We start from the raw sequence: 12,143 nt of genomic DNA, 5'->3' as shown, positions 1-12,143 counted from the left end.
CTTTGTTGCATGCATTTCTAATTTCCTGTTTGATGCCATCCCCAACTCCATTACTACTGTTAGGTGGCCTGTACACAACTCCCACTAGCATTTTCTGCCCCTTAGTGTTTCGCAGCTCTACCCATATTGATTCCATATCCTCCAAGCTAATGTCCTTCCTTTCTATTGCGTTAATCTCCTCACTAACCAGCAACGCTACCCCACCTCCTTTTCCTTTCTGTCTATCCCTCCTGAATATTGAATATCCCTGGATGTTCAGCTCCCAGCCTTGGTCACCCTGGAGCCATGTCTCCGTGATCCCAACTATATCATAGTCATTAATAGCTATCTGCACATTCAACTCATCCACCCTATTACGAATGCTCCTTACATTGAGACACAAAGCCTTCAGGCTTGTTTTTACAACACTCTTACCCCTTATACAATTATGTTGAAAAATGGCCCTTGTTGATTTTTGCCCTGGATTTGTCTGCCTGCCACTTTTACTTTTCATCTTGCTACCTATTGCTTCTGCCCTCATTGCTTCTGCTCTCTGTCTTTCTGCTCACATATTTAAGAAACCCACCACCTCTTATTTTCTGTTTATTATCTTTTTCTTCTCCCCCCCCCCCCCATGTTGGGTCTGAGTGCTTCCCTTCTCTGCCTCCTGCCTCACACACTGTCTACTAGCTTTCTCTATTTGTGTCCCTCCCGCCAACCGTTCTAGTTTAAAGTCTCCCCAGTAGCCTTGGCAAATCTCCCCGCCAGGATATTGGTCCCCCTCGTGTTCAAATGCAACCTGTCCTTTTTGTTAAGGTCACACCTTCTCCAAAAGAGGTTCCAATGATCCAGAAACTTGAATCCCTGCCCGCTGCACCAGTCCTTCAGCCACGCCTTTATCCTCCACCTCGCTCCATTCCTACTCTCACTGTCGCGTGGCACAGGCAGTAATCCTGAGATTGTTACCTTTGCAGTCCTTTTCCTTAACTCTCTTCCTAACTCCCTAAATTCTCCTTTCAGGACCTCTTCCCTTTTTCTACCTATGTCATTGGTACCTATATGTACCACGACCTCGGGCTCCTCTCCCTCCGATTTCAGGATATCTTGGACACGTTCAGACACATCCCAGACGCTGGCACCAGGGAGGCAAGCTACCATCCGGGTCTCCCGACTGCGTCCATAGAATCGCCTGTCTGACCCCCTAACTATAGAGTCCTCTATTACTACTGCCCTCTTCTTCTTTTCCTTGCCCTTCTGAGCAACAGGGCCGGTCTCTGTACCGGAGGCCCAGCCGCTGTCGCTACCCCCAGGTAGGCTGTCTCCCCCAACAGTGCTCAAACAGGAAACATCCTCTCCACATCCACTCCATCCACGTTTTTACCAGGCTGGGACAGACGGTAGCAGCTTCAAACTGTGTCCGAAAGCTCGTGTCCTGTCCTGCATCACCCAAGGCAGCAGAGATGTTATAGGAGAGGGCAAGCACCATAACAAAGTAGCTCACGATGGTTTGGGTAACATTCAGGAATGTCTATGCATGTCACATCATGAATATTACTGAAGAAGGGTCTTGACCCGAAATATAATCTATACCATTTCTCCAGAGATGCTCTACCTCACCCAATGAGTTACTCCAGCACTCTCTGACGTCATCTATCCATGTTCTCCAGAGATGCTGCCTGACCCGCTGAGTTACTTCAGCACTCTGTGAAACGTCGCCTATTTATATTCTCCGCAGATGCTGCCTGACCCACTGAGTTACTCCAGCACTGTGACTATTTTCCCTTCACCCATCTGCCCAAGCCCACTCTCCCCCCTCCTTTCCTATGTTTCTTTCCACCCATAAACCTCTCTCTGCCTTTACATTTCACTCCTCTTTCAAATCTGCTCTACTTATCTACATGCATTTTTCTTCTTATCTTTTTAGTCATAGAATGATGCAGTGTGGAAACAGGCCGTTCAGCCCAACTTGCCCACACCGACCAACATGTCCCATGTAAACTAGTCCCACTCACACACGTTTGGCCCATATCCATCTAAATCTGTCCTATCCATGTATGTGTCCAAATGTCTTTTGAGCAGTGGTATAGTCCCAGCCTTAACTACCTTTTCTGGCAGCAAAATAAGGCTCAGAATGCATCAGAGAACATCTAAAACCCCTGAGCCCGTTTAAGCGCCCTGGACCCCCACATCAAGGGACTTCACGCTTCGCGCTCGTGATGTGTGCAGCGCGCACATTATTTCAGATTAAATTTATTGTTATCCTGTCATGCCACCCCCCTTTCTGAAAAGCTTCGTACTGGCCTGATATGGACACACTGATATGTTCTGTATTCATGCCTACTATATTCTGTTGTGCTGAAGCAAAGCAAGAATGTCTTTGTCCTATCTGGGACACATGACACTAAACTCTCTTGACTTAACTTGATATTCTTAATTCACTTTGCTCAGTGCAGCCGCTTCCCTTGCTCATCTGGTCGGGGACCAAGTCTTTGGCGTTTGGGGAGTGTCACATGCTGAGAGTGACCGCCCCGATGAAAGTGAGGGCGTGCCCTGGAATCATTGAACTCTTGTTCAACGAGTGCCCAGAATTATTTTCATTGCAGTCTTAGAGAGACGGTGCAACACCTCCAAGCAGCCCTTTAAACAGAGGTGACGCCCTTGGGGAAATTAAGTGCCCTCTAAGGTAAGCTGTGCATTGTTATTCCAAATGTTGCCAAATTTTCCTGTGTATTAAATCCAACGGGTTACCTGCGAACAACGCAACACCCACTCCCAGTACTGGAAATCCATTTTAGACCTTTTTATTTCCGTGCAGGCACCTCCTGTACAAACCCTCTATGCGTGTCGGAACCTCCTCAGTGGACCTCCGGAGAGAACTGGTAGCTCTGCTGCCGGCTTTGTTACTATCTGTTCTCCCCAGTCACCACCGCATCTTGTATAACGGGGGTTCCTTTTAGATCTATCAAAATAATGACCAAGTTCAACATTACTCGGTGCAGCCGCTCGTTTGTGGACGCCGTATCCAATTCTGGAATCCTCCCTGTAGACCCCATCCCCGTCCCTCTATTGTGATACTTTCTAGTTCCCGGGATACTTTTGGATATTCTCACTGGCTGGTTTGCCTGAGTTTTGAAAGCGACGAGATATCTTTGACCACCACCACCACCACATCTCATCTTCCTGGAAAACCCCCTCGTAGACTCTTCTCTGTCTCTCTGTGCTGGGAGCTCCCTCCAAGGCTTCGTGTGCTGTGAACCCCCTCATTGACGCATCCCTCTGTGAATATCTTTGCATCCATCCCTGGCCACAGCGAGGTCCCGCACGACTGGGAGTTTCTAAAGTGTTTCTTTGTTTGAGGAGAGTAGAAGTAATCCAGGGAATTATAAACCGGCGAACATCACGTCAGTGGCATGGAGGCAATTATAGAGGGATCACGGTGATAGGATTTACAAGCGTTTGGATTAATTTGGAAATGGACCAGCGGTGACTTGGACATGAACGTAGATAGGTTGGTACATAATTCTGTGGACAACAGATAAGGGCTGAGAAATTGCAAATTAAGTTTAACCTGAACAAGAGTGGGGCGAAGCAGTTTGTGATGTTAAAAGTAAGCGACCAGGATACAGTTAATGGACGATCCTTTAACAGCATTGACGGACAGAAGGATCTTGGGATCCAAGATCTAAGAGAAGTTTATAAACCTGCCCAAGACATAGACAGGAAATCAGGATATTCTATCACGTTGTGGAAGTACGAAAGAAGGTGCCAATAGCTTTAAGACGCATGGTGTATAGGGTGATTTCACGAAAGGTCACTGGATCGTAGATCCTCACCAACGTGACCGCAAAATCCAACTGGGGTACAAGCGTCACTTCACACCCGTTAAAAACCGCGAAAACGGCCCGTTTTTGAGCTGTAAATAACTGTGCCAGTCTGGGTGACCGTGAGGCACAGTTATCTTACTTTACAGTCCAGAAGATAGATAAAAACGAAGGTAAATACAAGAGTGAACTGAAGGGGCAACAACAGCGGAAGTGGTTAGCGGACATTCGCCGTGGAGATATAAATATTGAAAATATCGGGAATTATCGCGTTTGCTCGCTGCAGTTCATCAAAAGTAAGGCATTATTGACGTTTTATCTTTATTCATTTTATATGAAAAGTGGTAAAAGTGAAAAATCCGTCAGTAAAATAAATAAGTAGTTTGGGTGATTGTGCAGGCTTTAAACAAGAAACATTGAGAAATATATTTTGGAAAATAATTAAATGTCCTGATTTTGTCCAATTAACAGCTGACAATTATCCCATTCCTTATGCATCTGAGTAAAATTTATTTCGAAACGCATTGATAGTTTAGGATTATTTAAATGGTAAATGTAGCTTCAGAAGCGTTTTCATTTTGCATGTTAAAACCCACCTGAGAACCATGGGCGATTTTGCAATTTTACTGATGGATTTTTCACTTTTACAACTTTTTATATAACAAATGAATAAAGATAAAACGTCAATAATGCCTTACTTTTGATGAAATGCGGTGAGCAAACGCGATAATTCCCGATATTTTCAATATTTATATCTCCACGGCGAATGTCCGCTAACCACTTCCGCTGTTGTTGCCCCTTCAGCTCCCTCTTGTATTTACCTTTGTTTTTCTTTATCTTCTGGACTGTAAAGTAAGATATCTGTGCCTCACGGTCACCCAGACTGGCACAGTTATTTACAGCTCAAAAACGGGCCGTTTTCGTGGTTTTTAACGGGTGTGAAAGTGCACGTTTTCAGCATCAATAACATGCACCGGAAGTGACGCTTGTACCTCAGTTGGATTTTGCGGTCACGTGGGTGAGGATCTATGCTCCAGTGACCTTTCGTGAAATCACCCTATAATGTTTTTTGATAGGCCGGAATTGAGGGCTTATGGATCACGTGTGGGCAGGAGATATTGTTCACATTGGCATCATGTTCGCTACATGCATTGTACGTGTTCCTGTGCTGAACTCTTCCATGCTCCATGACCTCAAGTTTACACCCCTCTTTTAGTGCTGGTACCCCCTCCAACACCACTCTCCCCCCCCCCCCCCCCCCCCCCCCACACCCATCTCCCTATGCTAGGACCTCCTCTGTGGACTCGAGTTCACCTCTATATGATAACCCCTGATCCTCCTGCGCTACGAGAAATAAAGCCCTAACCTGCTCAAGCTCTTCCCATACCTCAGGCCCTTGAGCCCAGGTAACATCCTGGTTCAAGTATCTTTTCAAGCTTGACAATGTCTTTCCCATTGCACTGTGACCAAAATGTGAAGACCATACTCAAAATGTGGCCTCACCAAGGCATTATATATTGATGACATGACCTCCCAACTTCAATACTGCTCTTTCAGCACTGGGACCACACACGCACAGACACACGCACACGCACTGCCATCGAAGGGATCTAACAGGAAGGGATCTTCAAGAAGGCAGTTAACATCATCAAAGACCCATACACCCTGACCACGTTCTCTTTTCACTGCTGCCATTGGGAAGAACCCTGAACTTTCAGGTTCAAGAACAGCTTCTTCCCATCAACCATCAAGTTCTTGAACCACCTTGTTCAATCCTAATCACAATCCTACATCAGCATCGAACCATTACAGACTTTGCACTATTAAAATTGCACTACATACTTTTATTTTTGCACAATCATGATCCAGTTTACTTCGAATAACTAATAATTTATCATGTATTTATCTTTGTTGTTGCATATAATGTGCGTTTAAACCTTGCCTTTCGCATGTAAGAATTTCATTATTCCGGTTCAAATGCAAATTTCAAATCCGGTTCATTTACCAACCAAAACAGTCTTGACTCGTGGATTTGAACTCTTAGATTTAATCAATTTAATTCCCTTTCTTCTCCAGAAAGCTGCAAAGCCAGACATGGAGACATTTATATGACTTTCACACACATGGCATTCATTGTTAACAGATTCCCATGGTAGATGATTAATTATTGGCAAGTGAGCTTGTCCTTCTGGTAAGCAGGGAGAGAGGGAGAGAGGGAAATCAGGGGATGTGGGAGAGCAGACACAGAGAGAGAAATAACATGGTAAGAGAGATACAGAGAGGAAAAGGGGGAGAGAGAGAGGAAAAAAAGATGCACACAGTGGGGACAGAGGGACACAAAGAGAGAGAACTGAGATGAAACTTAGGAAAGCATGAGATGGGAGGGGGGGGGGGTTGGGGTGAGGGGGGGGGGGGGGTGAGGTGAGGAGAGAAATCGGGGGATGTGTGAGAGAAGCAGAGACCAACAAATACAGAGACAAAGAGACAGAAATAAAACAGAGAGAAAGAGAAAGAGTGGAATGGAGAGAGAGAGAGAGCAAAACAAAACAAGATGCACACGATGGGGGACAGAGAGAGAGAAGGAGAGAGTGAAAAAGACAGTTTGCGGTGAATGTTCGATGTCCATCCACCATCTGGCCATCCGGACACAGGGCATCATCGGCAACTTTCCCTCCCTCACAATAAAGACACTTTCTTCTTTCAGTGAATGATGGCCGGTGCTGTACCCAATCTGTGTTACAACCGCAGAGATGTGTTGGACATGGTGGCAGCTTATCGCCGTGGAGGTATGCAAGGCCTTCAATTGGCCATCGATGACAAAAACAAACAGTTGAGCAACGTGCATGTTCGGATAGCGGTGATGGGGGAGTCTGGAAGTGGCAAGTCGACCCTGATCAACACTCTGCTCGACTTGGATGATGAAGAGGCTGCCCCAACCGGGTTTAAGGAGACCACCACCAAAATAACACCGTACTCCCACCCCAGCCTTCCTAACGTCCACTACTATGACTTTCCCGGGTTCAACACGCCCAATTTCCCAGTGGAAGCGTTCATGAAGAAAACTAAATTTGCCGAGTATGACCTGGGCATAATTGTAATTGAGCGGTGGACGGCTAATGACCAGTTACTGGCCAAGGCGCTGAAGAAGGCGGGCAAACCCTTCCATGTGGTGCGCTCCAAGATCGACCAAATTGTCACATCAGAGAGGGGCAAGAAGGTTTACAATGAAGACGTGATGTTACAGCGTGTGAGGAAAAACTGCTGTTCCTCGCTGGAGAAAGCAGGGATGGGGAAGACTCGTGTTTTCTTGTATTCCAAGTACAACTTGAAAGCGTACGACTTCCCCGAGCTAAAGAAGGCCGTGGTGTCCGATCTGTCGGACACACAGAAGCAGCTATTCCTGCTGTCGCTTCCCAACACAAGCGAAGATTCAATAAATGAGAAACGCGAGGTTCTGCGAGTGAGCATTGAATGTATGGCGGTCATCTCGGCGGCAACCGCTGTCATTCCCGTACCGGGTTTGTCTTTGGCTTGTGACCTGGTGCTCATTGCCTCCAATATCCTGGTCATGCGGAAGATCCTGGGCCTGGATGATGGGTCTCTCCGGAAATTGTCCCAAAGAGTGGGCAAAAGTCAGGATGATCTGCGGAGAGACACCGAGCACGCATGGGTGTTCGGGGAGATCAAACGGGAGCAGGTGATGCTGTTACTGCAGAGAAGCAAGGTGGCGGCGGCACTGACAGTCGCCGAGCTCGTCCTCGACTTTGTCCCAATTCTGGGCTCTGTCTTCGGGGAGCCAACGTCGTATTGGGTGACTCGCAGAATGCTGACAAATTTACTGGAAGAAATGGTGGAAACAGCTAAAATAGTCCTGAGAAACGCTGAGGCAGCAGCTTCGGCAACTCCTGGTGGAGCCGCGGGTTATTGACGGGCTTGACAAGGCGGCGCAAGTTACCCAGTCCTGGCAACTTCCTCGTGAATCTTCTCTGGACTCTCTCCAGTTTGACAACATATTTCCTATAACATCTCAACGCGGTCTCTCCAACGTCTTAAACATCTGTAACAAGATCTCCCAACTTCAATACGCAATACTCTGACTGATGAAAGCCAATGTGCCAAAAGCCTTTTTCACCATCTTATCTACCTGCGATTCCACCTTCGAGGTGCACCCGTACTAGATCCCTCTGCTCTACAACACTCGATCACTCACTGTGTAGGTCCTACACATGATGACATCCCAAAATGCAACACCTCATATTTCTCTGTATCAACCATTCCTCAGCCCATCTGACCAATCTATCAAGGTCCTGCTGCAATTTTTCACACTATTTTTGCTATGTCCAAAACCACCCACTTTCATATCATCTGCAAACTTACTAATCTTGCCATGCATACTCTCATCCAAATCATTGATGTTAATGACAAACAGTAACAGGCCCAGCACAGAACCCTGAGGCACACCACTCGTCAAAGGCATCCAGTCCAAGAAACAACCTTCCACCATCATCCTCTGCTTCCTTCCATGAAGCCAATTTTATATACGTTCAGCTATCTCTCCTTGGATCCTTTGTGAGATTTTCCAGAGCAGCTTACTTGCGGAACCTTGTCGCTAATGCCCATCTCCGGGATTCTTCTTCTTTATCCTCGGGAATTGCTCGTGCCCCGAATCCCTTCATTCCCTGCCCGCCCATTTGCCGGGCGTAAATGCCTCTTAAACACCACTATTGTATCTCCTTTCACCACCTCTTGGTGCGGTCCGTTCAAATTTGCCCGAAAATTTTATTTCGTAACATCCCACCTGCCTTGCATCTATTACCTCCAGATTATTTAATTTCCATCCAGAGTGAAAGATTCTGACTTGATACACTGGGAGTCACTTTGGAGCCAATGGTCGCCATGCTGACACCTTCACATGTTCTATTCCTGACCACTTCCCTCTTTAGATGTATCTGTGCCTATCTCGCGGATAGGCCAGCCGCCACATAATCCAACATTCGTCCCACCCTGCCACTTGTGTGTATGGACTCTGTGCCATCCTCCCAGTTCTTCCATCTTTGTCACATTTTCTCTGCACAGATACCTCATCAATATCTCCGTTCTTCCTGAACCATGGCTTCCTGTGTACCACAGTTGACCGCATCATCTATTTCCAGCACCTCTACTATCACCCCATCTTCATAGTCATAGAGTTATACAGTGTGGAAACAGGCCCTTCGACCCAACTCGCCCACACCGGCCAATAATGTCCCAGCTATCCTCGTCCCACTTGCCTGCGCTTGGTCCATATCTATCCCTCCAAACCTATCCTATCCATGTACCTGTCCAACTGTATCTTAAATGATGGGATAGTCCCATCCTCAACTAGTTCCTTTAGCATCTTGTTCCATACACCCACCACCCTTTGTGTGAAAAGGTTACCCCTTAGATTCTAATTAAATCTTTTTCTCTTCACCTTGATCCTATGTCCTCCGGTCCTCGATTCACCTACTCTGAGCAAAAGACTCGGTGCATCAATCCAATCTATTCGTCTCGTGATTTTGTACACCAATATAAGATCTCCCCTCATCCTCTTGCGTTCCATGGAATAGAGACCCAGCCTACTCAACCTCTCCCTATAGCTCACACCCTCTAGTCCTAGCAACATCCTTGAAAATCTTTTCTGAACCCTTTCAAGCTTGACAATATCTTTCCTATAACATGGTGCCCAGAACTGAACACAATATTCAATGTGGTCTCACAGACATTTTATACAACTGCAACATGACCTCCCAATTCTATACTCAATACTCTGACTGATGAAGGCAAAGTGCCAAAAGCCTTTTTGACCACCTTATCTACCTGCGACTCGACCTTCAAGGAACCATGCACCTGTACTCCTAGATCGCTCTGCTCTACAACACTATCCAGAGGCCTACCATTTACTGTGTAGGGCCTGCCCTTGTTCGACGTCCTAAAATGCAACCCCTCACACTTCTCTGTATTAAAATCTATCAACCACCCTCCGCCCACCTGCCAATCGATCCAGATCCTGCAGCAATCCTTCACAACCATCGTCCCTTTTCACAAAACCACTAACTTTTGTATCATCTTTTGTGATCTCACCTTCCATCCGCATATATTAGAATATCCTTTGCAATTCTGCCAGCTCCAATGTTCCACCACCAGACACACGTTCCTGTCCCATCCCCTTTCAACATTTCAAGGGGATGCCAACTCCCTTGTCTACCCTTGCAGCCCCACTAACCACCACTGCCTGTCATCCTCAGTTACAGGATTTGCAACACCTTTCCTTTCACCTCTTCCTTTCCCACCATCCAGCGACCCAAACTCATTTTCAAGGAAAGAGAGTGGTTCACTTGCACTTCCTCTGATCTAATGTGGTTTAGTTTAGCTTAGAGATAGGCGCAGTATCAGGCTCTTCGGCCCACTGAGTCTGCATCGACCATTGATTCTCAGACCCGGGCAGTATCCTGCACACTAGCAAAAATTTTACCGAAGCCAATTAACCTACAAACCTGTATATCCTTGAAATATGGGAGGAAACCAGTGCACGCAGAGAAAATCCATGAGGTCGCAGGGAGAAATTACAAACCCAGAGTGTTGTGAATCTGTGGAATTCTCTGCTACAGAAAGCAGTGGAGACCAATTCACTGGATAGATTTAGTTCGTAGGATGGGGTCAAGGAAAGATCGTTCACGTTGCGGCACTGTTTCCACCAATCTTTCCACCACCACGCACAAGAAGCCTGATCTGCATTGTGTTTCCAGCATTTTCAGTTTTATTTCAGATTTTTAACATCTGCAGGGTTTTTTTGATTTTCATATTCAAACTATTGGTATTATATTCTGAATATTCCCTATCTATTGATGTTGTAGTCATGTCATTTTATTAATATCAAGTGTTTGCTCTGACTTAATTTTGATTAAATTAGCAATTGTTTTGGTCTGTACTGCCAGTGACGAATAAATATTGATGTGTATCATGTTTTGAAATAATTGTTTTGCCTTTTTTTATTCTGGAACAACTTTGTAGACCCATCTCTTTCTGCTAGCATCTCTGCTGTTGATCCCATCTCTCTCTGCTGGGACCTTTGATTTGGTGCCTCCTCTCTGTTCTGGGATCTCTCTTGTGTCCTCCCCCCTTCACCCTCCCAATCATATGCTAGGATGTTGCTTCTAGACTCCTTTACCTGTTCTGGGGCTTCTTGTGTAACTCCCCTCTCTCTGTGTGCTGGAACGTCTCCTGTTCTGGGATCTCTGCTATAGTTGCACCTCTCTTTCCTGGGACCTTCCCTGGAGTCTCCTCTCCTTGTTCAGGAACATTCCCCTCTCGGTGCTGGATTCTCTCCTTCAGTCCATTCTCACGTTCTGAGACACTTTTGTTCTGGGACCTCCCCATCTCACTGTTCTGCAATTTCTCCTGGACTTCCACCCCATTCCCTCGCTATACCAGGGCCATCTCACACCCCTCTCCCTGATCTGGGACCTCCTGCAGTCCCCTCTTCCTGTTCTGAGACCTTTGTGTAAACCCTACACTCTGTGCTGGGACTTCTCAGGCATTCCACCCTCCCTGTTCTACCCCCTAATGTAGCCCCTGTCCCTTTTCTGGGCCCACTCCTGTTCTCCTTGCTGGGATCTCGTCTAGCCCCTCTCCTTGTTCTGAGACTTTCCTGTAAAGCCCCTCCCCCTTCCTGGTCTGGAACTTTCTGTGTACATTCTACTCTTTGTGTTGGAAGTTCACACCTCTGTCTGATCTGGGAACCCTTCTGAAGAACCCCGTCCATGCCACTCTTTCTGGGAACTCTGCAACGGTACCCTCTCTCTGCTCTAGGACCTCTTTTGCAGATTCCTCTATCTTTATATAATTTATATCCTGTAACCGCCCCCTCCCACTGAGACGTTTCAGCAGAGCCTTCTCTCTCTGCGCTGGGACGATGTTGGGACCTCCTCATGGACCCCTTCCCCTCTGGTTGCACCTCGCCGCCTGGCTCACTTATAGTTTCCTGTTATTCTGCACGCCAGTTGCTCAAAACCCCTCTGCGTTCCGGGAAACCAAACGCCAGTTTCGTTTTGCTTAGTGCAGTCAGTCTCTGCCTCCCTCTACTGGTCAGAGCTCAGATATATTTACAGTTTACAAATCAATTTTGTCTCAGAGGAATCAAGTGAGAAACAATTCAAATCATTATGCAGTACTCATTAAACCCGAGAGCTTTTAAAAAAAGTAAAATTCCAAGGCAGTTTTGCTGCAATCAGTTTCATGTATTGTATGTGGAATGGATAAGCACCTTGCTTACACTTATAATTACCAAAGGTGACATAAGCTCTGTTAACATCATGAGATTTC

The 12,143-nt window shown here is 46.4% G+C and overlaps 1 protein-coding gene across 1 annotated transcript; it reads left to right on the top strand.

The window, feature by feature from the left end:
* Positions 1 to 666: 666 nt before the first annotated feature.
* LOC129699375 (interferon-inducible GTPase 5-like) lies at positions 667 to 11,456 on the top strand. The gene is made up of 2 exons (XM_055639096.1): positions 667 to 2,662; positions 6,505 to 11,456. Exon 2 carries the CDS (start codon positions 6,508 to 6,510, stop codon positions 7,726 to 7,728), a length of 1,221 nt encoding a protein of 406 aa, XP_055495071.1. The 5' UTR covers positions 667 to 2,662; positions 6,505 to 6,507; the 3' UTR covers positions 7,729 to 11,456.
* Positions 11,457 to 12,143: the final 687 nt, after the last annotated feature.

Source organism: Leucoraja erinacea, chromosome 8 (genome assembly GCF_028641065.1).
Source record: "Leucoraja erinacea ecotype New England chromosome 8, Leri_hhj_1, whole genome shotgun sequence".
NCBI classification, from domain to species: domain Eukaryota; kingdom Metazoa; phylum Chordata; class Chondrichthyes; order Rajiformes; family Rajidae; genus Leucoraja; species Leucoraja erinaceus.
The sequence above is the reverse complement of the archived record's forward strand: the minus strand, read 5'-3'. Positions and strand labels throughout refer to the sequence as shown.